General features: G+C 49.4%; 1 protein-coding gene and 1 long non-coding RNA gene across 2 annotated transcripts; one reads left to right on the plus strand and one right to left on the minus strand.

Annotated features, from left to right (window-relative positions):
- Nucleotides 1-9,603: 9,603 nt before the first annotated feature.
- Nucleotides 9,604-11,339, minus strand: LOC311588095. Its single transcript, XR_014776089.1, has 2 exons — nt 10,297-11,339; nt 9,604-9,898 (listed from the first exon to the last, which is right to left on the minus strand). It is a non-coding gene; the product is annotated as an uncharacterized lncRNA (long non-coding RNA).
- Nucleotides 11,340-11,442: 103 nt separating this feature from the next.
- On the plus strand, nt 11,443-25,681 carry SEC61A1 (SEC61 translocon subunit alpha 1). The gene is made up of 12 exons (XM_084766163.1): nt 11,443-11,614; nt 11,856-11,923; nt 15,009-15,074; nt 15,153-15,231; nt 16,139-16,270; nt 17,461-17,570; nt 17,801-17,954; nt 20,585-20,745; nt 21,929-22,126; nt 22,364-22,555; nt 23,053-23,129; nt 23,944-25,681. The coding sequence occupies exons 1-12, from the start codon at nt 11,608-11,610 to the stop codon at nt 24,128-24,130; spliced, it is 1,431 nt and encodes a 476-aa protein (XP_084622289.1). The 5' UTR covers nt 11,443-11,607; the 3' UTR covers nt 24,131-25,681.
- Nucleotides 25,682-26,258: the final 577 nt, after the last annotated feature.

The following is a 26,258-nucleotide window of genomic DNA, read 5'->3' on the forward strand; positions in this document are numbered from 1 at the left end:
ATACCTGAATTAAATTATCCCAAAAGCCAGCCCTCTGGGCCTTTTCTGGTGTGTGAGTCAACATCTCACATCCCCTGGTGAACCATCCCAAGGCTTCTTAACGGTGGCAGAGGGAGGGGAGTGTCATATGCAGAAAGTAGAGTCCGCGGGTAGAAGAGCCATATGTTATCATCCTAGATGGGCAGTTGACTCTGGTCCTCTACTTGGGCACTCAAGAGTTAAGGCACCTGGGCATGGGGCTAAGCAAATGCAGCTGTCAAGCACAGGAACTTGCTGGGAAAGTCTCCACATGCTAGATCCAGTTGCTGCCTCGTCAGACCTTCATGAGTCTGTTGTGTGGGACATATAATAAGGCTCCCCAGCAGGCAGAGACACTGCTGTTGAAAATGGCCAACTAGAAAACAGTAGGGACTGCAGCCAGAGAAGGAGGTAGGCTAACAGCAGAGCTTCACCTCTCCCTTCTCTCCTCCAAATCCAATCCCCCAGTCTCACCTCCAGCTCTGTATCAAGCCAGCTGCAGCTTCCCCCTTACCCTCCCCCCCATCTTGGGCGGGGGGGGGGGCGGGAAACACACAAATCTTCCCTTTCAGTCACCCATACACACTCATCCCTTTATCCCAGACCCCAACTCCAACAGGCAGTTCTCTGGAAACCCACCAGCCAAGCCTTCGAGAGAAGCAAGTAGACCAGGAAAAAGGCGAGCTTCACATGGTCGCTCTCCCTCCTCTTGACTACAGACACCTGGCCACCAGCCTCACCCCCAGCTCTGTAGAACTACTTGTTGTGGCCACCCCTCGCTCTCCACTCCCGTTCCCAGAGGAAACCAGATGGAGTACACTGGCTTCCACCCTCCTGTGGACACCTTCAGTCCCACCTCCTAGCTCATCCCCATTCAGCTCCCAATACCTAGAAACACATTTTACCTTGAGTCCCCAGTGGCCACACCTATCAAAGTCCCATAAGAATTCCTTACTGGGCAACACACAGCCACCACACTCCCCTAAGAACCAGAGAAGGCAGCAGAAACCAAGAAACAAAATGCCCACCCAATAAAGACAAGACCAGATAGCAACACCTAAAACTACAGTCATCCCAAACCCAAATGCCTAGACACCAGTAAGACACAATCAAGAGGGCTGGAGAGATGGCTCAGACGTTAAGCGCATTGGCTACTCATTCAAAGGATCCTGGTTCAATTCCCAGCACCCACATGGTAGCTCACAACTATCTGTAACTTCAGTTACAAGGGATCACACACACACACACACACACACACACACACACACACACACACACACACACACGAAGAACACTAATATACCTAAAATAAATAAGTCATTGTTTAAAACCCACAATCAATAGGAGATATGGGCAGTCAGTCACCACTGTGATAAGCAAGTATGTGATGAAGAGATGGGAGAGAAAAGAAGAGGAGCAGTATGTGCACTCTCAAGAGAGGCAGAACTGGAGATGCAGTGGTGAGGAACAGCCTGACGTGAGTAGCCTGGCTGCCACCTGAGGCCATGGTGATGTTCTGCCCCTGCTACCACTGAGGGTCATGTCTGGGTCCATTGGAGGAACGTCTTGTGCACTGTGTTTTGAGATGCTGATTTCAGTGCCCTGAGATCTTCTACAGTCATTGTTATGAATGTTTCTCAAAGAGAAAGGAGGAGATAAAAAGAGTTGTCATGGAGCGGGATGGAGGGTGAGCACATGGCCATGAGGACAGACTGAAGGAATAGAAGCAGCTCAGACAGGATGACTTATTGGCAAGTAATGGAATGTGTTTCTGGGAGATAACAAAATATCTTAGAGGGTTGGTATCTGCCCAGCTCCAGTGTTTTATGCTTATAAGATAAATCATAGTCAATTCTTTCGGGAGCTAACCAGGTTACAGAAAAATTGTTGCTTTATTAATCCGATATTACAGTCCATGCCCCTGTGACAGCAGAGGTCTGTGTCGATGTCCGTGGCTCATGTTACCACCAAAGGCCATCTGTGGTGACCATGAAGCCATCTGTGGTGACCATGAAGCCATCTGTGGTGACCATGAAGACATCTGTAGTCTGGGCTGCTGCCTGAGGCCATGCTGATGTCCAGAGGTTGAGCTGAGCTGGCCCTGTCCCTCACCTGGGCAGCACAATGGGTCCAGCTAGTGTGGGTGCAGGAGAGCTCGCCCCTCCCCTTGTCAGCCATGCAGTGGTGTGGGTGAGGGAGAGATGGCCCTGGCCATTGCCTGGCCAGTGGGAGAGTTAGTGAGCTGACCAACTCAGCTACCACCCAGGCCCAGATCCAGGACTTTGAGTTGGTACACCCCAACATCTACCCCATCTATGAGCTGCTGGATCACATAAAAAAAAGGGGGGCAGTACTGCAGAACCAAAGCTGCAGGATCTCCATGACACAGGGCAACAACAGGACATCCGAGAGAAGTCCTGGTAAGGATCCAGTATCGATGGTAAAACAAGCCAGAGTCTTCAAACCAGACCCATGACTCATTGCAGTGAACATTTGCAGGTAAAGCTGTTTGGGCAAAAGCTGTGACACACTGTGACACACCACAGATTCCTCATTAAGATTTTGTTTTACTTTGTTTTTATTTTGTGTTTTCTTTTGGAAAGGAGATTGCAAGGGCAGAGGGCAGATACGGAGGGACTGGAAGATGAGTAGGATTGGGGTGCATAATGTGAAATCCAAAAAGAATCAATTAAAAGTTAAACACACACACAATAACAACCAGGGCAATATGTCTCCACGAGAGCCCAGAAACCCTGCCGCAGTAGACCCTGAGAATTTCAACATGGCTGAAGCACAAGACAAAGACCTTAAAATAGCCTTTATGAATATGATAAAGATCCTTAACAAGGAAGTGAATAAATCCCTTAAGGAAATCTATGAAAACACAAAGAGTGAAAGGAAATAAATAAAATAATTCAAGACCTGAGAGTGAAAATAGAATCAACAAACTACGATAGTACACATATACATATACATAAGTGACCTGAAAATTTCCACCAGGAAACTCCTACAGCTGATAAACACTTTCAGCAAAGTAGCTGGATACAAAATTAATTCACAAAAATCAGTAGCCTTCTTATATATAAATGATGAACAAACAGAAGAAATCAGGGAAAACAACAATTTTTTCAATAGCCTCAAATATATAAAATATCTTGGTATAACTCTAACCAAGCAAGTGAAAGACTTGTATGGTTAAAAACTTTAAGACTTTGAAAAGGGAAATTGAAGATATCAGAAGATGAAAAGATTTCCCATGCTCATGAATTGGTAGGATTCATTTAGTAAAAATGGCTGTCCTACTGAAAGACACACACACACACACACACACACACACACACACACACACACACACAAGCTAAAACAATCCTGAACAATAAAAAGAACTTCTGGTGGTCTTACAATTTCCAACTTCAAATTCTGATATTGGCACAAAAACAGACACAACAATCCATGGAATCGAACTTATGACTCAGATATAAACCCACACACCTATGGACACCTTTTTTATTTTATTTTTATAAAGAAGCCAGAAATTCACTGGAAAAAGAACAGCATCTTCATTAAATGGTTGGCTTCATGTAGAGGAATCCAAATAGATCCATATTTATTACTCTGCACAAAACCCAACTCAAGTAGATCAAAGACCTCAACATAAAACCAGATACACTGAACTTGATAGAAAGTGGGGAATAGCCTTGAACTCATTGGCACAGGAATAGACTTTCTCAACAAAACACTATTAGCACAGGCACTAAGATCAACAATTAATAAGTGGGAACTCATGAAACTGAAAAACTTCAGCATGGCAAAGGACACCATCATTCAGACAAAGCAGAAGGTTACAGAATGGGAAAAGATCTTTACCAACTACACATCTTATAAAGGGCTAATATCCAAAATATATAAAGAACTAAATAAATAGATATCAAGAAAACAAAATATGCAATTAAAAATGAGGTACAGATATAAGCAGAGGATTCTCAAAAGAGGAAACTCAAATGGTTGAGAAACATTTAAAGAAATGTCCTTAGCCATCAGGGAAATACAAGTCAAAACTACTTTGAGATTTCATCTTACACCTGTCAGAATGGCTAGGATCAGTAAAACAGATGACAGCTGGTGAGGATATGGAGTAAGAGGAACACTCATTCAATCCTGGTGGAACTGCAAAGCTGTACGGACATTATGGGAAGCAATGTGGTGGTTTCTCAGAAAGGTGGGAATTGATCTACCTCAAGACTCAGCTATAACACTCTTGGGCATATATTCAAAGGATGCTTCACCCTACCATAGAGACACTTGCTCAACCATGCTCATTGCTGCTTTATTCATACTAGGCAGAAATTGGAAACAACCTAGATGTCCCTCAACAAGTGAACAAATAAAGAAAGTGTGGTATATTTACACAATGGAATATTATTCAGCCGTTAAAAATGAAATCATGAAAATAATCATCCTTAGTGAGGTAACTCAGATCCACAAAAACAAATATAATCCTTATTTGCTTACCTGTGGATATTAGTTGTTAAATCAATGATAACCAAGCTGCAATCTATAGGGCAGAGATTAGGTATAGAGTAAGAGACTAAGGGGGTCAGAGACTTCCCTAGGAAAGGGAAATAGAATAGATAATTATAAATAGATGGGGAAGGAAGGAACAGGATGATCAAGAGGAGTGAAGAGCAGGAAGAGGGAAAGAATACAGAGAGACAGCTAAACGTAAGGGTCACTTGAAGGGTAGTATGGAAACCTGCTACACAGAAGCTTCCTAAAATATATACATACATGAAGATGATCTAAATGAAATTGCCAAATAATGAGGGAGACAGAATCCCAACTGGACATCCCTTTTCACCATAGGAAGCTTCCAGTGCCAGGAATGGGTTGCATCTAATTGAGTTGTTGGCCAAAGAGGCCCCATAGGAACCATCAAATACCCCAAACTGTTGTCAAGACTCTACAAGCTCTCCACAAAATGACAGCAAGACCTGACTGCTGAAAACAATACCCACACAATTCATTGTATGTGAGAAGTCTAGTTGACCTACATAGAATCTTCACCCCCTACATGCTAGTGTCTCTGGTAAACTATTCAGCATGCTACCAAGGGAAAATGCAAACACCAACCCAGCTACAAACCCTTTGATCTACAACAGTGTCCTACCTGCAAGATAAGCTAATGCAAAGATGGCACAAAGCCTGTGGGAGTAACCAACCAATATCTGATTTGACTTAAGGCCCACTCGGCAAGATGGAACCCATACCTGACACTGCTTGGCTAACCAAGAACCTGGGACTAGATAGCCCAGGGATCTAGGGTAAAACTAAATACTACTGTTTCCTAAAAGATGGTAGCGATAAAATGGACCCCCGATGGCAATATGTTATACTTATAGGTCAGTGCCTTGCTCAGCCGTCATCAAAGACGCTTTCTCCTGTAGCAGATGGAAACAAATATGGAGATCCACATCCAGACATCTCACAGAGAATGTGAGACCTCGGAACACTCAGCTCTAAACAGGATGTCTCCATCAAATCTCCCCCCTCAGGGCTCAGGGAACCCTGAGAAGAAAGAGTGTAAGAGCCAGAGGGGGTGGAGGGCATCAAGGAAAGAAATCCCTCTAATTCAACAGGGCTGATGCACATTTGAATTTGCAGAGACTGAGGCAGAATGCACCAGGCCTGCATGGAGTGTGTGTGTGTGTGTGTGTGTGTGTGTGTGTGTGTATTATAACTTCCAGTTTAGTGTTTTTATGGGATTCCTGGGTACACAAACAAGTGGGTCTCTGTGTCTATAATCTGTTTCTTGTGCCATTTCTTAGGCTCTTTTTCTTTTGTTTGTTGGATTTTTTTTTCTCCCTATTCTGATGCACTAGTTTTTTTTTGTTTATTTTATTATATTGTATTACTGAATGAGATGAAGATATGATTGCTCCAAGGTGTGCATAAGGAGAAGGATTTTATTGTAGATATAACAGAGAGTACAGTCAGAGGCTCTGGCAGAGTCCAGAGCAGGGAACCCACATGAGCCTGCTTTATGCCTGACTTCACTATCACTAAAGGGCAGAGCAATAACATTTTCATTTACTACCATGCAACAGACTACATGTGAATTTAGCAATAGTCCTCTGGCCACATTTCATACCTCTGCGGGCTAAGAATGGTGGCATGGCTCAGCCAGGTGACTCACCCGCTCCGAGTAGCTCCAGCAAAGGTACTGGATGGCACTCAGACCCACCTCACACACAGGTGAGGTGAACAGCTCTCAGAGGCTGCTCACTCTGGTAACTGGTGTGCACGGCTAGAAGACTGGACTCTCAGTGACCCTTCACCATGGCCGCTTCAGAGCTCAGACTGTGTTCCAGTAAGTAAAGCAAGAGCAGTGCGGCTTCCCACGACCTGTCCTTGGAAGCCTCTGACATCATTTCCAACAGCCTTTCTTAGCTGAAGCAGTCACAAGCCTCAGACTTTAAAGGTGGAGTTGGGGGAGGAGGCTTAGACCCGCCTCTCAGTGAAAGGAAGGCAAAGAATGAGCAGGCATGTTGAAGAGCTGCCAGATCTACCTTCCATGGAAAGACTCCTCGAGGATGTGCTGTGGCAGAAACCAAGGAAAAGAGAAATCACAGGACCAAGAAACAGCAGATGGGACTGGGAGAGCAGTCTTGTGGAGTACCAAGTGGGCTTCCGTGCTACGGACCCAAAGAGCGCCCACTCCAGATGGGAGAAAGCAAGTGGAGATACCTGGGAAAGACTCACAGCTTAAGAACAAAACCAAAAGCAACTAGACAAACTATATTGATAAAATGTTAGTTCACAAGGACAGAATTCAGTGTGTAGGTGGAGAGAACACACAAGTAAAACTTGAAACAGTGATTGATAAAAAAAAAAAAGCATGACATAGCGGTGGAGAGACAGCTTTTAATCAGGTTGTCATGGAGCAGCTCAGAGAGGCTGAGTCCTGGATGTACATCCTAGAGGTGATGTCACATGACCTCCATTTTAATTTTTTTCCATTTTAATTTTTGCTTTGTTTTCATCTAGGATTGAAGTTTTTCTAGGAGTGCAACAAGTAAGAAACTTACTAGCTTGGGGGCTGGAGAGACTGATCAGTGCTTAAGAGCACTTGGTGCTTTTCCAGAGGACCTGGATTTGATTCCCAACACTCACATGGCACAGGCAATCATCTGTAACTCCAGTTCCAGGAGAGCCAATGCCCTCTTTTGGCATCCATGGGCACTGTATACATGTGGTGTATAGTTTTACCTGCAGACAAAAAGCCATACGCATAAAATAAAAACAAAGGGAAATTTTAAAAAATTAAAAGTGGGGGATAAATAATGGGAACTTAGTTCCCCACCTGAGTGTAAAATGAAAAATCTTGCAGAAGCCTGAGCGCTGTTGGGAGATGGTAGACGCCTTAGGTCCTAATGATTAGGAGGTGGAGCTAGTGGAAGTTAGGTGATGGGCAATACCCTCTAAAGGGATGTTGGGATCCTGCCTTCTTTCTTTTTTCACTTCCCTGCTGCCGTGTGGTGAGTGCAGCGGGATCTCACGGCAGCAGGATGCACCATGCTGCCGCAGGGATACAGAGCTAAGTAAACGTGGACTGAAAACTCTGATATCAGGAGCCAAAAATAAACCTCCCGGGTGTACTAGCTGTTTTTGTGTCTCCTTGACACAAGAGTCATCAGAGAGGAAGGAGCCTTAGTTGAGGCAATGCCTTCCTGAGATCCAGCTGTAGGGCATTGCCTCAACTAGTAATTGGTGTGGGAGGGGGAGGGCCAGGGCCCAGCCCGCTGTGGGCGGTGCCATCCCCTGGCTGGTGGTCCTGAGCTGGATAAGAAAGCAGGCTGAGCAAGGCAGTGAGCTGCACCCTCCATGGCTTCTGCATAGCTCCTTCTTCCCTGTTCCTGTCCTGACTTCCTTCGATGATGAGCAGTGATATGGAAGTGTAAACCAAATAAACCCTTTCCTTCCCAACTTACTTTTGGTCATGGTGTTGCATTGCAGCAATAGAAACCCTAAGATACCAGGGAACCATTTGAAAGGGAAATGTTTAAAAAAAAAAATCCTGGGAGATTCAAGATGCGGCCACCAGCACCCATAAAGCCAAGGTGCCTAAGAGACCCATGGGGACTTCATGGGGAGACAGTGGCGGCAGAGGATGAGCCTTCAGAGCACATGGTATCTTTAAAACAACTTTTTTTTAAAGGCAGGACCTAGGGGAATATGCTTTTTTAACAAGTGGTTTAATGGAATTGGGGGGGCGGGGAGGTGGATATGGTGGAATGTAGTGGCATGTGCTGCAGAGAGAAGAGGAACTAGAAAAGTGACAGCCGTGACTAAGAGCATGTCATTACAAGTGGGGCTGGTCCTCCTCAGGCTACCACGGCCCTCCATCTGCTGCTGTCTGCTAGAGCAGTGGCACCACTCAGACCACAGCCCCACAGCATGGAGCCGCCGCTGCAGCAGCTGCTGCTGCTGCTCAAGCTACTCACCCTGCTTGGGGCAGGAGAATGCTGGGCCATGGGGTTGCCATGATCGATTGCCATGCCTGGGGTGCAGGCAAGGCAGGGGACAACAAAGGCAGGGTGGCATACAGCAGCCTGGAGCTCCTGCAGGCTCTGCCTACCCCCTGGAAACACAGCCCAACCCCAAGGTATCGAAGATAAGAATGGATTGAGCCTCCTCAAAGACTTGTGTGGTCTGGGCTGCCACCAGAGACCATGGTGAAGTCTGTGTTCCCTGCTGCCGTGCTGATGTCTGTGGTCTGCGCTGTCGCTCTAGGGCATGTTGATGTCCGTGGTCCTTGCTGCCACTGGAAGCTATTTTGATGTCTGGTCGGAGCTGCCACTGGCTGCTATGGGCAAGGAAGCTTTTGCCAGTGGTACCAATGACTGCAGACTCATAACTGAGAATGAGGGACAGTGAAGGCTTCTGGGACAACCTCTTCCCCACCCTCCACCCCCAAAAACAAACAAACAAAGAAACAGTTCAGGCAGGAAGCTATTGAAGACAATCCTTAAAAACTATAGTAAGAAACGGACTATGCTGCAGGTCTGTGATCCCAGAGCTCGGGAAGGCAGAAGCAGGTAGATCTGTGAGTTGGAGGCTAGCCTGGTCTACAAAGTGAATCCAGGACAGTCAAGGCTATGCAGAGAAACCCCGTCTTGGATAAAACAAAAACCAAAAGAAAAACAACAAACAAACAGATTAACTGTAATTGGGACTGCAGGCCTAAGTTACCAGGCCAGACTCTAGGGAGCCTTTATTCCTGAAATATTTAATGTGTGAAACTTATTGCGCTCTCTTACATCTTTTTCTCTCATCGATGATTAAACATTTTCACTCAACCCACAAGTTTTAACAGTATTCTGAAGAAAGACAAACCCGTGCAGCACTGTAATCTTTTTGGTAGGTGTTACAATTTGTTCTGTGAGCACTGAGCGCAGGGCCTCACACATCATCAGACAAGCAGATGAAAGTCCTACTTTCACTTTTCAACAAAACTTTTGTGCCCACTGTCCTGCCTCCAACGTAAGCTGCTCAAATTCTTGGCAAGGGAGAAGAAGGGAAAACAAATCAAGCTACATTTTTATTCCAGAACTTTGTTTTGTAAAATACACATTTTATTTTGTGCTGACTTCTTATAGTATAAAAACAAGTTCAGGTCTGGAATCCATTACTATTTTAACTTCTTAATTGTCTTTAAGATTAACAAGATTCAAGATTCATGTTTGTTGTATATTAAAATATCATATCAAGGTGCTGGAGAGATGGCTCGGCCATTCAGATCACCTGCTGCTCTTCCAGAGAACCTGAGATCCAGTTCCAAAGCCCTCATCAGGCGGCACCCTCTTCTAGCCTCCAAGGGTTCCTGAATTCATACGTAAGTGAACACACACACACAATAAAAAATAAATCTCAAAGAAACACTTTATCACAACTTCAGATTTTAGCCGAGCACAGTGGCACACACCTGTAATCCAGGCACTCATGGAGGCAGAGGCAGACAGATCACTGTGAGTTCAAGGCCAGCCTAGTCTACATAGTGAGTTCCAGGACAGCCTGGAATTTGCTTGCTTGTTTGTTTTAATAAAAACAAAGTCCCAGTTGGCTGTGGTGGCACATACCTTTAATCCCAGCACTTGGGAGGCAGAGGCAATCGGATCGCTGTGGATTCAAGGCCAGCCTGGTATACAAAGCAAGTCCAGGGCAGCCAAGGCTAACCCAGAGAGACCCTATCTCCAAAAACCAAAAAACAAACCAACCAACCTCAAAACAAAAACCTCCTATGTGGGGAACCCCAGCTGTGCTGGTACTGGCCATTACTTGTTTTTCTCTGCAGCTGAAACATTGTGCTCCACTGGTTGCCTTCATTTTCCTTGTTTTGAGTCTCGTTATTTGGCCCTTGGTTTGCTCCCTCTTGGGGACTTTCCACAGTGCTGTTGGATTGCTGGTTCCTCCCCTATATAAGCAGTTCTGTTACTCCCAATAAACGGCTTTCTCTTAGCACGACCAATCCGCAGACCCTCTCCTTAGGCTAGACCAGCAGCGCGGGTGCTGCCCTCATACAGTATATTGTTAAGTGATTTCCCTAAACCCACCAGTATTTGTGTAACCACAGGCAACTTAATGTTAAATTCAATCCAAGTGTCCTATCAATGACATAGGCCTAGCTGTTTAGAGTGTTTCTCAAGGCCTGGCCACTGCAAACATCTCCACTGAAGTCAGGACTTCGCTAGATGAAACCTAACCCCGGCACGCAACGAGCACAGCAAGAAGTCTGTTTCTGACTTAGCACAGAGCTAAGATCAGGCAGACATCCATCTAAAAAGCAAATTCCACGTTGCACCACGTCGCCTCGTCCCCTTCACACAGCCTTTGCTCCAGCCCAAGAGGACTCCTTCCCCTGAAGATCTGGAGCAGCAAGGCTTGGCTCCGTTTCTTTCTCTCTCCTAACTCTTCAGTTCCATAGAACCCGGGCAAGAGGATTTCTCGAAATGCTCAGCGCCGGGGCCCACACCGAGCCGCCAGACCCGGCCTCCTCAAACGCAGAGGCTTAAGGCATCCTCAGAGGCTGCCCATAACACCCAGGACAGAAGGCAAGCTGAGCAGGATTCAACAAACGCCTGTTCGGTCGTAAGGGCCGCGCAGCAGCCGAGGCCTACTGAGTCGCAGCATCACTGGCACTAATAGGCGACAGGGAAAGCCGAATCGCCTGTTCCATGGGACCATAAGTGTGGTGAAGCATCCATACCAACACAACCTGACTTCCCAGCGGAGTCTGCGCAGTTGCACACGCCCACTTCCGGCGGGCCCCGACCGGCGTCTTCCCAATAGCCCCTCCGCTCCCGCTGCCTGCCGGGAGTTGTGGTCTTGGCGCAGGCGGCGCAGCGGGCGCGCGTGGCAGGAAGCGGAAGCGGCCGGTGACCCATCCCTGGCCCCGCCTCGCCGCGCCGCTCGCCGCCGGGCTATCACTGACGTGTCTCTCGGCGGAGGATACGCGCTCCGGAGCTAGCAGCTTCGCCTCACTCGAAGTGGAGCGCAGTCGGAGCGGGGCGTGGAGTTGGATCATCCGCCGCCATGGCGAGTGAGTCCCCTTGGGCAGCTCCGGCGCAGCAAGGATGCATCCCCATTCCCTGCTAGGGCGCCCGCCGGCCGTGTTGCCCGATCCCGGCGGAACGCGGCCTTGCCCGGATACCCCTCGTCCCCGCGCCCCCAGACCGAGCCCTCTGGGTCCACACGCCCTGCTCCCACTCGTGCCGGCTCCCCCTGGTGCCCGCAGGTTACTCTGTTCCTAACTATTTCTCTTTTTGTTTCTTCCATCAAAGTCAAATTTCTGGAAGTCATCAAGCCATTCTGTGTCATCTTGCCGGAAATTCAGAAGCCAGAGAGAAAGGTAAGTTCCCCAGATGGTGGTCAAAGAAGCCTTGTGAAACTGGGTGCTGGAAGTTTACAGTACAATTAAAAATGGCCTCGGCACGCCGAATGGAAACTGGCCAGAGTGTAGCTGTATGTGCGGGGATGGATCCTCACGGGAGCTGTCGAAAGGTGACCTGGTTGTGTGGGAGTTCTCACGGAACCGTCTTGTTTCGTTTGGAGCATCTTTAGTGGGTGGAGGCGAACAAAGCCTCAGGTTTGCCTGGTCCAAAAGTGGAGTCTGAGCAGTGATTGAGTACGACCTCAGGATTCCAGATTGAGTTGCTCTCACTTCTTCTCATCCCGCAGGAGCAGATCATGGCGTGTTTGTTTCGTCGGGGTGGTGGCGTTAGTATCTAGTTTCCAAAGGAAAAAGCCAGTCATGTAATCGATATGACCCGTGTTTGTATTTTTTTTTTAAACTGTGCTGCCCCAACATTGAGGATAACTGCACTGATGAAGTCAGCTGCCCTTGACAGCAGGTGTATTAGAAATAGAACTGTAGCTCCGTGTGAATCCTAATCAGAGTTCCCATGGCTGTCAGCTTCAACCCCAGAATAAATGTTCCTAATGTGAGATTGTCCAGTGAAGGAAAGGCCAGGCCTCTGAGTTACGGAGCACAGTAATTCCACTTTGCGTCCCTGGCTTTTCAGACTGTGTCATGCATTCACATATGGCATTTGCAGTTGGTGTCCACATAGATGTTCAGTGTCTGCTATTAATATTTTTTCACTTAGCGTGGTTTCGCACAAATGCCTTGCAGCACCCTGGCTGCCTATGACAGGTTGATTCGCAAAGCCTTACCGGCTTTACATCAGTGCACAGGGTCTGACTCTAGGGCAAAGAAGCCCGTGGCCCACCCTTTACATTCTTTATAGCCCTGTGACCTTGGCCTGGCAGAACCAGGAAATTGGTATAAGGTATGACTGGGCTCAGGTGGGGAGTGCATCTGATGGGGGTTTTTGGAAGAGGGCTAGAAGGATTCCTGGCCAGGAGTTCCCAATTTGCTTCCACAGCGAAGGCAGAGTATTAGTGCACTTGGGAGGTAGGCTGTTAGATGCAGCTCTTACTGATTGTAAGTGTAAAGGTTAAGAGAAACACGGGGAAGGTGAGTGAGATGGGCAGATGAGAAGTGGCCTTGGCAGTAAGGGAGTGTGCCTTGGGGGCCTTTGTAGTAGAGGGCGAATCGTGGTATTGATTAGGGATTGGTTTGGGGCTGTTTCAGAGGCAGAAGAGCCAGGACTTAGACGAAAAAAGCTTTTGGTATTTTGCTCTTAAGTGACCAGGAGAGGAGGCTTTCTCACTTAAAATAGCCTTGAAAAATGTGTCTCCTTTTTTTTTTTCTAATAGATTTGTTCCATGGGTTAGGAAAGTGGCTAACGATGGCCGTGAGGCCCTGTGTCCAGTGTCCATTACCACAATAGATAGTATGTGTACGTACTCACTACAAGCTTGTCTTTCTGGCTCCTGTGAAATGGTGTTGCTTCCCCCTGTTAGGTTCTGAGTTCTTGGTGTGGTAGGAAGAATGGTGGGACAACCTCGTTCTTGAGAGAAAGAGGAGGACATGAGCGCCCCAGCTGCCTCTGCAGGGTCTGCGCTCTGAGCTCACCCCACTCACAGGCTCCAGTGCTGTGTCTTTCTAGGACTGCATATGCACGAAGAACTGAGGTTCTGCACTGAGTCAGCGCCTGGTGGCCTTTGGTTTTTTTGTTTGTTTGTTTGGTTGGTTGGTTTTTGGTATTACAGCCACCTAATATGATTGCTCTTTAGCTGTCTGTTAAGCCTGTGTAAAGCCAGTGTGATAGTGCGGTCAGGCACTACTGAGGGGCTCTCATTACCTGGTGACAGAGGCCGTGAATGGGAGGGGCTATAGTAAAATCATTGTGTTTAACTTACTCGGTTTGTTCCCTTTCTGATTGTTGTGACGTTCCTGACAAAAACGATGGGAGAAAGGAAGGACTGTGTTTGAGCTCACTGTTCAGCGGTAGTTCATGATGGCAAGGGATGCAGGCAGCAAGCATGTAAGGCACATTGGTCACACTGCGTCCCCAGGCGGGAGGCAGGGCAGCTGAATGCTGGTCTCAGCTCACTGTCTCCTTTTCATTCAGTCCTGGGCTCTAGCCTGTGGATTGGGGCCACCCACATTTGAAGTGGGTCTTCCCCCTTCAGTGAGCTCAGTCCAGAAACTCCTCCATGATGGTCATACTCAAATGTTTGTTTCCATGGTGATTCTGAACCCATGAGGTTGACAAGCAAGGTTAAGCCTCACACTCCCACACCTGGGGGTTGGGGGGTGGGCTGTGAAGATAAACTGACGCTGCTGATGCAGGTGGTTCCGTATCAGCTCCTGCGGTCCTCCTCCAGTGCTAACTACAGGCTTGCCTCTTGCCTCGCTTACCGATCAGTCCCACATTTTAACTTAGTTCAGTCCAGAATAAGATGTTAGTGGTGTATTACAGGCATGTTGGCTGTGCTGCGAGGCTTGTCTGTTTCGTGAGTCCCTTTCTCTTCAGGGTTCGTCCATCTTGATTCTCAGCTATTACTGTGACTGGGTAACAGTGTAGCTTTGGGCACAGATTCCCTTCAGCTGTAGGATCTCAGACAGGTGAAGTTTTTTTGGTCACTTTGCTCATTGTCATATAAAGATAATCTGTGCGGGGGCTGGAGAGATGGCTCAGATGTTAAGAGTACTGGCTGCTCTTCCAGAGGTCCTGAGTTCAATTCCCAGCACCCACATGGTGGCTCACAACTATCTATCTATAATGTGATCTGGTGCCCTTTTCTGGCCTGCAGGTGTGCATGCAGGCAGAGCACTGTATATACAATAATAAATAAATAAACCTTTAAAAAAAAAGATAATCTGTGCGATGGGTTATCTGAGGTGAAGATCAACAGGGTCTTTGCATCACATCTTGCAGAGAATGCGCGTGCTACATACTAAATCTTACGGCTCTGCGCTTGGTGCACATTGACCAGCTCCGACAAGTGGAGAATGAGGTCTGACTTGGATCCATCGGTGTTTATGTGCCTATGAGATAACATTGCTTTCATTCATTCCCTTTCAGATTCAGTTTAAGGAGAAAGTGTTATGGACAGCCATCACCCTCTTCATCTTCCTAGTGTGCTGCCAGGTGAGCTCTGCTGTGCTGTGTGTAGGGGTGAGTGGGCTGGCAACACGTGTGTGATACCTGCTGTCTGCCTGTTTCCAGATTCCCCTGTTTGGCATCATGTCTTCAGACTCAGCCGACCCTTTCTACTGGATGCGAGTGATTCTAGCCTCTAACAGAGGTAGGACCCTGCTCACACTGCCTCTCCCTGCACAGGAAAGAAGAGCCTGGGGTCCCTCGGTTAGGCTTTGGGCTTTATGGAGCTCAGAAAGTTTGTGAGGCTGTGCAGCTTGGAGAGAGGGTGTTGATGTGGGAAAGTGATGCGGCGCCTGCTGCTGAGTGCACCCTGGTGGGTCTGAGTGCGGTGCAGAGCCTGTGCTGACAAGATAAGGCTGCGTTGTAGAGCGTTGTTTAAGACCTGGAAGAACTAGAATACTTTTGATACACCTAACGTGACAACATTCTTTAGAAGGCGTAGTTTGTTTCTCAGCTGAATCTTTTTCATTCCTATAAGGTGCAGTGTCATCATCGTGCTCTCCCACCCCCCCCCACACACACACACACAAAAAAAACCCAAAAACTGATTTTGTAAGCCCTGACCACTTATCTATGGGCACAGTGAGGATTTTTAATATGTTGATGCTGCATTTGATTAACTCATTTTTAAAAATGCAATGCACATCAAGTTGGAAATGAGAAGTGTGACTTGTTGCAACATAATGGACGGAGGGATGTAGTCACAGCCAGACACAGTCACAGACTCTGGGGATGCCTTGAGTGTTGTCCGTTTACTAACTCACGGGGAGCGCACCCCTTGTCTCTGACGCTAGAGTAGATCTGCTCTTGTACTGAAATGCAGCAGCCTGGGGAACGTGACTGTCTTAGCAGAGTGAGGGGTTGCCTGGCAGGGCGGATAGAAGGCATTAAGCTCTGTTCCAATCATTAATATTTGTAGGTGGTTCTGTAAGGTAAATGCTGCTAGCACACTGAACGCTGTCGAGTTTGTTAGGGGGACCCCTGTGTTGTTCGTTGTGTTTAATTACGTTCTTCCAAGCTAATGTCGGCTGTGTCTCGCCTCCTTCCTCAAGGAACCTTGATGGAACTGGGCATCTCTCCTATTGTCACCTCTGGCCTCATCATGCAGCTCTTAGCTGGTGCCAAGATCATTGAAGTTGGGGACACTCCAAAAGACCGCGCTCTCTTCAACGGAGCCCAGAAGTGTAAGGAACACGCGTGGTGTTCTGGTGGCCACGGCTGAGAGTGGGAATTTGCTGCAAGGTCTCTGGAATTAAAGCAGGTGTGCTCTGCGCTCTGCCCTCCCTGGCCGCTCCTCCGCTGCACTCCATGAGCTGCACGAGGAAGAGGCCGGACGGAGTGGACAGACCAGGACTGGCAGCTTGTCCCTTTACTGTGCAGTTTGCACCCGTACATCACAGTCTCCGTGAATGGAGCTCGGGGGGCGTTGTGCCTGTGGCTCAGTTATGTCGCGTGTTTTCTTGTTTGTGTGAAGGTGGTTAAGGGAGGAGAGGGCGCTCCTCTGTCCTGTGCTCCTTACCAGCTTGTGAACTGAAGACGGTGCTGATATTGGGGGTGAGGGGGTGGGGGGAGGCGCGGTTAAATAATGCAGGGTTACTGAGGAATTTTCTCCCACTTGCATGGTGAATATCTTTATCAGTATAAACATCTTGGCAGTCCCTGAACAGTTTTGTTTTTGAACTTCAAATAGGTACTATAGTAAGTGGGACACTTGAAATTTTAAACTGAAATTTAAGTCCTCACTCTTAGTTCTTTGAGACAAGGTTTCCCTGTGTATCTCATTTTGTAGTCCAGGCTGGCTTTGAACTCAGAGATTGGCCTGCCTCTGCCTCTCCAGTGCTGGAGTTACAGGTGTGTGCCACCACACCCTGCTGCCCCCACTCTTACTTAGAACTAGCTAATACTGGCAAACCAATATGATATGTCAATTCCACGTAGATCAGAAGGATTGCTTTTATCCTGAAGTCTTCTGTGCTCTAGACTTGAGTCTGAGTGCTGAAACTGAGAGGTGGCCCACTTGTGGCTCAGAGGTCTCCAGATCCTGTGCCCTGCAGTGGTCGTGGGTGCTTCAGGGCTGCCAGCACTGCATTGAATCTCTGGTTTTACTTGAGATTTCCTGCTTTTTCTAATTTGCCATGCTTCGGCTCTTCCTTCATCACTAAGCAAGAGGTAAACTGGAGAGCAGGTGTACTTCTGGAGGGTGCCTATGACCTCACGCTTGCACAGTGTGACTGTTGAGATTCCTTCTGCAGCTCGTGGAGGCAGAGTGGGCAGTATGCTTTTCCTTCTCAGCATTGGGCATCTGGGTGTGCACTAGCCACTTCCTCTGTTGTGTCCTGTCCTGCGCTGAGAACACGGTGCTCTTGGTTTCTAGTGTTTGGGATGATCATTACCATCGGCCAGTCCATTGTGTACGTGATGACGGGCATGTACGGGGACCCTTCGGAGATGGGGGCTGGAATCTGCTTGCTGATCACCATTCAGGTAACGGTTATGCTGTACCCCCACCCCAATCCAGAACACCAAAGCTCACTGCCTTGGAGAGACTGGAGGTTGTGGGTTTGCCCTTCTTAACCCATCAGAGGAAGTCAAGGACTCACACTCAGATTTCTGTTTTTATACTCAAGAACCCAGTTATTAAGGAAGAGAGCCACCTCCATCGGGAGCAGTAACATGATCTATTTGGGTTTCTTTACCTTTTCTTTCCTTCACAGCTCTTTGTTGCTGGCTTAATTGTCCTGCTTTTGGATGAACTCCTGCAGAAAGGGTACGGCTTGGGCTCCGGCATCTCGCTCTTCATTGCCACCAATATCTGTGAGACCATCGTGTGGAAGGCATTCAGCCCCACCACTGTCAACACGGGCCGAGGTGAGGAAGGACCCCGGGGGCTCGTGCCAGAGGTTGGCGTAGGCTCTGCCTGTGCCCAGCATAAGCCCCTGGTCTTTCTGTGCTACGCAGTGTCTTTAAACACACCTGGGCTTATGCTCGTGGCAACACACAGCCTAGATGTCCATGTGCCATCTCAGGGGTGACGTGCCAGGTGTGAGCGGGGTCTGGCCCCACTCCTCAGCACAGGACGAACTGCATTAGAGGAGTAAGTGTTTTAACCTCTGCCTTGGGTAGACATCAAGTCCTGTCCAGTGTGTTGACACTGCAACTGTGCACATCGTCACCTTTATGTATTTTGGCCATTTACTCTGGATCGTTTAAAAACAAAACCAAAAGGCTGGAACTACTATCCCAACACATTAGATGGTGCTTGGCCCTGCTCTGTAGGTGCTGTGAGCACATGCTGCTGCTGCCCTGGCCCATCTTGTAGTGAGGTGGTGACACAGAGCTGTGATGCCAGCTTCCCCGGATGCTGAGGCAGGAGGATGTGTATTTGAGGTCAGCCTGCACTATTTAGTGAGGCTGTACTCTCAGAAAACTAAGCTGAGAGTATAGCTCAGGGGTGCAGCTTTGTGCATGTAGGATACGTGCAACCACATGATGCCTGCTCATAGTAGGTACAGGCCAGATGCCAGGGTGCTATGGCAGAGCCATTAAGAGTGCCCTGGGAGGGCTGGAGAGATGGCTCAGAGGTTAAGAGCATCTGGCTGCTCTTCCAAAGGTCCTGAGTTCAATTCCCAGCAACCACATGGTGGCTCACAACCATCTATAATGTGATATGGTGCCCTCTTCTGGCCTGTAGGTGTACATGCCGACAGAGCAATGTATTCATCATAACAATAAATTACTCTTTAAAAAAAAAAAAAAAGAAAGAAAAAGAAAAAAAAAAGAGTGCCCTAGGAATGTGCAAACAGAAGGAAGCCTTAGAATAAGACTCACTAGGGAAAGAGACTTCTGTCACTAACTGTGTTATTTATTTAGAAGAGTCATGAAAAATATGTGTGCACATTGTCATAAAATTGAATGCAGTTTCTGCCTCCAGAGGCCATACAATCCCGTGTATCTAATGAGCAAACACTGTCCTCTAATGAGATTAGAGGCATACTGGGAGAGACTGGGGCAACAAACGGCAGGGCTTGTCAGACTTAGGTGTGCAGAGGCACAGGTGAAGGTGCAAATGGAGTTCACTACTCAGAAAGACGACATGAACAGGGATGCCGGCATTGGCGATGCTAGCAGAGGAGAGCAGGGCAGGAGTAAGGAAGGATGCGCTCACACTGCAGAGCGCACTGCTGGGCAGGTGTGTGGCTGCCTTGAGCAGACAAGATGTGAAACAGTATTGGTTGTTAGGAAAGATGTGGGAGAAGTCACTGGGGGTGTCTTCATGGCCAGGCCTGGGAGAAGTGTAATCTGAAAGGGTGGTTTGATTCTCTGGCTGCCAGTGTGGGGTGAGCTGCACAGGGAGCCATGGATGATAACAACAGTAAGGTACAAGGACCAGAGGTGTACAGAAGACACAGGTGACTTGTAGCCAGAAGGGCTGCTGCAGCTTGGCCAGCTCACTACTGCTGTCTCCTGGGCAGTGCAAAAGCCCAGGACTGGGAAAGTGTGGACAGCATGCATGGTGTGCCACTGAAGTGGCGCTAAGCATGTGGAGGTGGCCTTGTTACCGCAGATTTGGTAGATATGACAATAATTGTAAAAATTAGAAGAGCTGGGACCTAATCCTGGCATTGCTGGCACTGCTGTGGGTTCTGAGACATTGCTGTCACACGATGGGGACACTAGGTCACCACGACAAAACTAAGGAAGAAAAGACCACAGAGAGGTATTATAGAGTTGATGCAGGCATCTCACTTAAGCAAAGTCTTGTGAGACATGACGGAAGCAGCCAGCGGTGCTGCAGCCCTGAGCTGAGGTTGTCTCCACAAGGCTGGAACGGGGCAGAAGCCGAGCACTTGATGGGGAGCTTAGAAAGGCTGCTGCTGGGTAAACATGAGCAATTCCTGTTCCCCATGGGCTACTTCCTCTGTTAGATAAGAGCTTGTCCTGGCTGCATCTCCCATAACCCTGAGTAGGAGATAGGCCACAGCCAAAAGATAGGAGGACTTGCTCTAGCCTCCCCTTTGCCATGCAGATATTTGGGGCCCTTTTCTTGGTCCTTTCAGCTTTCAGGAGCCCATCTGTTTGCCAGGTATGACCTGCGAAAGGGTGGAGACTGATCTCAGGCCATACACCCATGGCGGGAGCTGTGTTTCTCCTTGTAGGGTTAGTGTTTGGTGTTTGGAGCTGAGAACCCAGGCTTTCCCCACTCTCCCACTGGGGGCGGCCCTCGTCAGGGACTGGGATGAATGCTCCTACTGCCCCGATTCCAACCAGGACTTAGCCTTTTCCAGGCAGAATATGTCACAGATATGTTTAAATTGGTGACTGTCCTTCCACACATCTGCTGACCTAAGAAATATGACCACCCAGCTCATCTCAGAAGAGAGCAGCCCAGTGCTGTAGTTTGCGTCTTCACCTGTCCTCAGTTTTGGTCATTATAGAGTTGAGAGGCAGAGTGGGTGCTCTTCATCCTCCTCCACATCTGTGTCTCGCTCTGCCCATAGGAATGGAATTTGAAGGCGCCATCATTGCGCTGTTCCACCTGCTGGCCACCCGCACAGACAAGGTCCGAGCCCTTCGAGAGGCGTTCTACCGCCAGAATCTCCCCAACCTCATGAACCTGATTGCCACCATCTTTGTCTTCGCCGTTGTCATCTATTTCCAGGTGTGTCCATAGGCGGCTGAGAGGAAGTCTGCCTCTTACGGCAGCCAGGCTCAGCAGCCACTCCGTCCTCCTGCTTCGGCTCTCGGGGTTATGACTGTTGCTCTCTTAAGCTGTCTGAAGAGAACACCCAACCTAGCTGTCTTCTTATAATTGTACTGACCCTCGTGCTTAGCAGGACTTGTGTGTTTGAGGGTTTGTTTGTTTGTTTGTTTGTTTGTTTGTTTGTTTGTGACAGGGTCTATCTAGCGCTGGCTGGCCTGGAACTCACTATGGAGACCAAGCTATCCTAAACTCACATAGATCCACCTTCCTCTGCCTCCCAGGCGTTGGGATTAAAGGCTTTTGCTGCCATGCCCAGCATGCTTTGGAGTACTTTGATATTAGCTGAAAGAAATAACAGCAGTTAGCCAGGTGTGGTGGCTCATTTAGGTGGGTAGGACATAAGACCAAGAGTTCAGGGACAGCCTGGTATATGTGGTGAGATCTTGCTTAAAACAAAGAAGGCTGGTTGGATGGCTCACTAGTACAGGTGATGGTTGCCAAACCTAGTGACCTCAGTTCATTTCTCAGGACCCACATGGAGAGAGCCAGCTTCTTTATGCTGCCCTTTGATCTCCACCTACATACTATGGCATGGACACATCCCGAGGCGCGCACACACAAAAACACGTGTAAATAAAATCAAAAGAAGGGGCAGCACTTGAAAGACACATGTTTGTGATACTTTTCTGAGCCCAGGTAACTCAGACTACTGCTGCGTCTCCGCTGGCTGCCTGCTCAGTAAGCAGTCAGTCTTCCAGGGCAGGGCCACGACTGCAGTTGAAGCAGTAAGAAGTTGAGTCTTCTGTTCGCTCCTGGTGTCCTGGGCACTGGGTGTGTAATGGGAAAGAGGAAGAAGCTCTGGTGTGCGGGCTTTCGGAGGGTGAGTGGTGTGTGGAGGACGCCTAGGGTTATGGGTGACCGCCACCTGAGAACCGCTGGTAGCATCCGGAGATGCCCATTCAGGCTTTCTATATAGGAAAGGAAAGGCCAGGCCCCCTCAGACATCATCACAACTGGGTGTGCAGTAGCAGACCTGGCACCTGGCACCACCTCTCCTGTTGCCAGCCTGGCTAGCCCCAGCCACACTGGGGATGGTAGGCAGAACAGGAAAGTGAAGGGACGTGCTGTGTTTGCCCTACAGGGTTTCCGAGTGGACCTTCCAATCAAGTCAGCGCGTTACCGAGGCCAGTACAACACCTATCCCATCAAGCTTTTCTACACCTCGAACATTCCCATCATCCTGCAGTCCGCTCTGGTGTCCAACCTGTATGTCATCTCCCAGATGCTGTCAGCACGCTTCAGTGGCAACCTGCTGGTTAGCCTACTAGGCACCTGGTCGGTGAGTCTCGCGGTGAGGTGGGGTTGTTTGAACTGACGCAGCTAGTTGCAGTGGTTTGTGGCAGGGTGTCTTAGCTCAGGACCGATGGATATTTCACACAAAGGTCTTTCTGAATTGTCTCTTAGAAATGCAGCTCAGTGAGACTGCTGTGGGTGTACTTACGATACCACAAGGCAGCTGCTGGGAGCTCCTGGCTCTGTGCTGTGGCATACTGAAGGCTTCATGTCTTACTCCTAGGACACGTCATCTGGGGGCCCCGCCCGTGCTTATCCCGTTGGGGGCCTGTGTTACTACCTGTCTCCTCCGGAGTCATTCGGCTCAGTGCTGGAGGACCCTGTGCACGCGGTCGTGTACATCGTGTTCATGCTGGGCTCCTGCGCGTTCTTTTCCAAAACGTGGATTGAAGTCTCAGGCTCTTCTGCCAAAGATGTAAGTCTAAGTCCACATTCCTGCTAGGGAGATGGGACAGCTGCTTGCATCCTGCTGGCTCCACTTGTTACCACTTTATACGTAGTGGTTTGTGATAAAAGGTGTCCATCCTGCAGATGGACCATCCACTTAGGTGGAGGACAACAGATGGAGGTTGGCAGAATTGGCTCTGAGAGCCTGAGGCCAACCCAGAAAGATAGACTGTTGTGTGAGCGAATGCACTGTTGCAAGTTAGAGGTCCTCCATGAAGAATTTCGGGGCTGTAGGGAAAAAAAGTCTGGCTGAGCAGTGGTGGTACATAGCTTAATCCCAGCACTCGAGGCAGAGGCAGGCAGTTTGAAGCCAGCCTGGTCTACAGAGTGAAGTACAGGACAGCCAAGACTACACAGAGAAACCCTGTCTCAAAAAACCAAATAAAGTAATAAACTGCAGTTGCGTAGCTCCGCTGTGGAGCGCCTTCACCCTGCAGCTCTTGTCCTTGTGCTTGGCTCACGCAGGTGGCAAAGCAGCTGAAGGAGCAGCAGATGGTGATGCGGGGCCACAGGGAGACCTCCATGGTGCATGAGCTCAACCGGTAAGTGTGGCGCTGAGCCCGACACCGCAGAGAGCCAGAGCAGCCCTGCACAGCCGCTGCCAGGGAAGACAGCGCAGGAGAGGAGGAGGAGGCACACAGCCAGGGTGCTGAAGGGCCGTGAGCTGGAGGTCACTGAGCAGTGCTGGCTTAGGCTGCGTGGTCCTGGCACAGATGCAGCCAGGGCACCTGCAGGAGCTCGCTTGGAAGGGTGGGTTCAGGTTCAGAAATAAGACCAAAAGAGACTAGAGGGTGCCGGGCTCAGCCACGGGTGATGGAGGGGCGTAGCCATCACCTTGTAGAAAGAGGAAAGAGAAGAGAGACAGGGCAGCCCTGCACACACACACCTTTCTCATCACCATTCTGAAGCTGCCTCTCGGGGCCTGAGGCTTTCCCCCCAGTCTCTCATTGTGGTTGGCTTTCTTCAGTCACTCAGAGCAACCAGATGCTGTGTACACAAGTGCTCCTGACCTCAGCCACCACAGGGAACACCAGAATTGCACGTTTCCTGTCAGTTTCTAAGCCAGGGCAGCAGGGCTTTTCACTTCAGTCCATAAATCTTAAGGCCCCTACCTCAGACTGTCTGGGAGAACCACACCTGTGTTGGCACAACTGCAGGTTGTCTGAGGTCTCCAGCAGCACAGGGACGAAGATGAAGTGTCTTGTGTTCCTGGTTTGAGGCTCTTTAGACTCCAGTGTGGCCTCATCCGTGTTTGCATTTGTGCTGCTCACGTCCCCCCAGTCTTGTGTGGCTAGCTTAAAGCCTGTCAGGCTCTCTGACTCTGCAGGCACCACAGAGCTGTCTGTCTGTCTGCAGGTACATCCCCACAGCCGCAGCCTTCGGTGGGCTGTGCATCGGGGCCCTCTCAGTCCTGGCTGACTTCCTGGGTGCTATAGGCTCTGGGACCGGGATCCTGCTGGCCGTCACCATCATCTACCAGTACTTCGAGATCTTCGTCAAGGAGCAGAGCGAGGTGGGCAGCATGGGAGCCCTTCTCTTCTGAGCCCGTGTGCCCATGGACCAGGGTGAGGGCACAGGCTCCAGAACTGCCCAGGAAGGGTGCTCTGACCACTGGAGCATGCTACTGTGGCATAGGGACTTTTCACTTTTTTTATCTTTGTTTTTTTCCCATATCTTTTCATTCCACTGTGTAAAGTGCTAGGAAATTTCCAAGTTGAAATTTTGCTTTTTATTCTGGCATTGGCAAGAGAAACCAATAGAAGTGAATTGTTAACTGACGGCCAGAGGGTATAGTAGCCAATTGTCCCCAAGTGTCCAACGTAATTTTTATTTAAACCCTTGCACTTCTCAGTGCCTGGCAGCTGCAAGGGTCCCAACTGCCCCCAGGCAGTCTGTGACCCTGGTTGAAGGAAGCACAAACTAGGAGATGTCTGCATCTCATTTGGCCATGCAGCCGGGTGAGGGTCGGCCAGGCAGCCGGGTGAGGGTCGGCCAGGCGTGCCCGGCTGCCATTGCCAGCAAGCAGGGACCACAGGCTTTACCTGGATCCTGCCACACTGGGTAGCCGGGCACGTGGAAGGGGCCTCGTGCTTGCTCTTCCCCTGGCCCCACTAGAAAGGGAGCGCCTGTGGTGGCCACCTGTCTTCCTACTGAGACTTTCCTGTTCCAGTGTTTAGAAGTTTCTTATTGTCATTAGGACCAAATGTAGATTGGCTCGGGGTCTATAAGAAAATCACACCGGGGTTTGGAGATCTCTTAGAGAAGTTGCTCAGAACCCTGTCTGGAGTTAAGGGTTCTGGGATAACAGGTAACATGGCCCTGGGGCTTAGGAGACTCCGGCCTGTAGGAGAGGCCCTCTCTCAAGACAGATACTGCCTAGCAGGAAGGGTGCAAGGCTGAAGTTTTGAGGTCAGAGTAACCAGAAATTGTCAGCTTAAGACAGGAGAGTCCAAGCTGTTCGCACAACAGGGCCGGATCCCTGGGGGATATACAGCCATGTGGTTGCAGCCTGCAGCGGCAGTTGCTGTTCACCTGGAGCAGCACTACACCTGGTCCACCGCACCTCAGTGGAAGTAGCAAATGCCTCCCTGACCCAGGGCTCCCAGGGACTCTTGCTGCTGTGCTTGCTGGTAAATGGCAATCAAGGGACAGTTAGCTACTTGCCCTCACACAGGTCAGCAGCAGGGCCAGATCCCTTGCCCAGGCTCACACCATATCACATGTGGCCTTGTCTAGACCCAGTCCTGAGCAGAGGAGCCTGGTGCCCTCCCAGTCCACAGGGTCTTCCCACTGCCCCTCCTCTGCCACTGCCACAGAGCAACAGGGCCCCCACCTACCCTAGGGACTCCACAGCTTCTGGCAAGCAGGTGCAGAGTCCCCAGCTCTGGGCTGTGCTGGGGAGCATCAGGCTGAGGAGCCCACAGCCCCGCCTGCTGCTGTAGCTGTCAGCTGGGCCTGGAGGCCTGTGGTTGGTGGTCACCATTAGTGGGTGAGTGGGGATGACCTGGCTTCCAAGAGGACTGTCACTGTGGACACCAAAATGGCTTAACTGAGATAACAGTGAAAACATGACAAATAAACCGACTTTTTACAAGTGGCCTCATCTTTGTAAACTGAGAGCAGAGGTCTTGTTGGGAAGTGTTGGAGGTGAGCCAAGGTTATCATGGGGTGTCTCCTGGGAGCTGCTCTGCCAAGCACTGCCTGCCACTTCCTCTCCCCTTGCTCCCACTCCTGGGAAAGGGAGGCATGGCTGGGCAGTGAAACCTCTGTGAGCCAGCAGGGACAGCTGTCTTCCAGGACAGGAGAGTACTACTAGATACTGAAGGGCATTGGAGTGGACGGCCCGAGCCAGGTCGGTGGCACAGTTGGTGGGAGCCTATAGCTCTGATCTTTCAGGCTCACATCACAGCTGGGCATCAGGGAGGCTTGGTCTGTCTGAGGCTGCTCTGGGACCAGACCTGTAGCCACAGCAGATGTCTGGATCCTGGTGGGGACAGGTGACTTGGGAGGCACACCTGTTAACAGCTGCAAGCATCTTCCTGTTCACACACATAGACAGGGGGCAGGCTATGTGCCCTCATCAGCCTGGCTGGTGCTTCCCTAGTCACCCTGAGGGACATAAGACAGGGCAGTTCTCAGACTGGACTGAGATGATGTAGACAGCAGGTCCC

Source organism: Acomys minous, assembly GCF_964271855.1.
Source record: "Acomys minous genome assembly, chromosome: 17".
Taxonomy (NCBI): domain Eukaryota; kingdom Metazoa; phylum Chordata; class Mammalia; order Rodentia; family Muridae; genus Acomys; species Acomys minous.

Bases quoted from the DNA above. Each gene is read 5' to 3' on its own strand.
- SEC61A1 (XM_084766163.1), top strand. The intron at 15,075-15,152 runs GTGAGCTCTGCT...GCCTGTTTCCAG, and splicing joins TCTTCCTAGTGTGCTGCCAG to ATTCCCCTGTTTGGCATCAT. The intron at 17,571-17,800 runs GTAACGGTTATG...TTTCCTTCACAG, and splicing joins GCTTGCTGATCACCATTCAG to CTCTTTGTTGCTGGCTTAAT.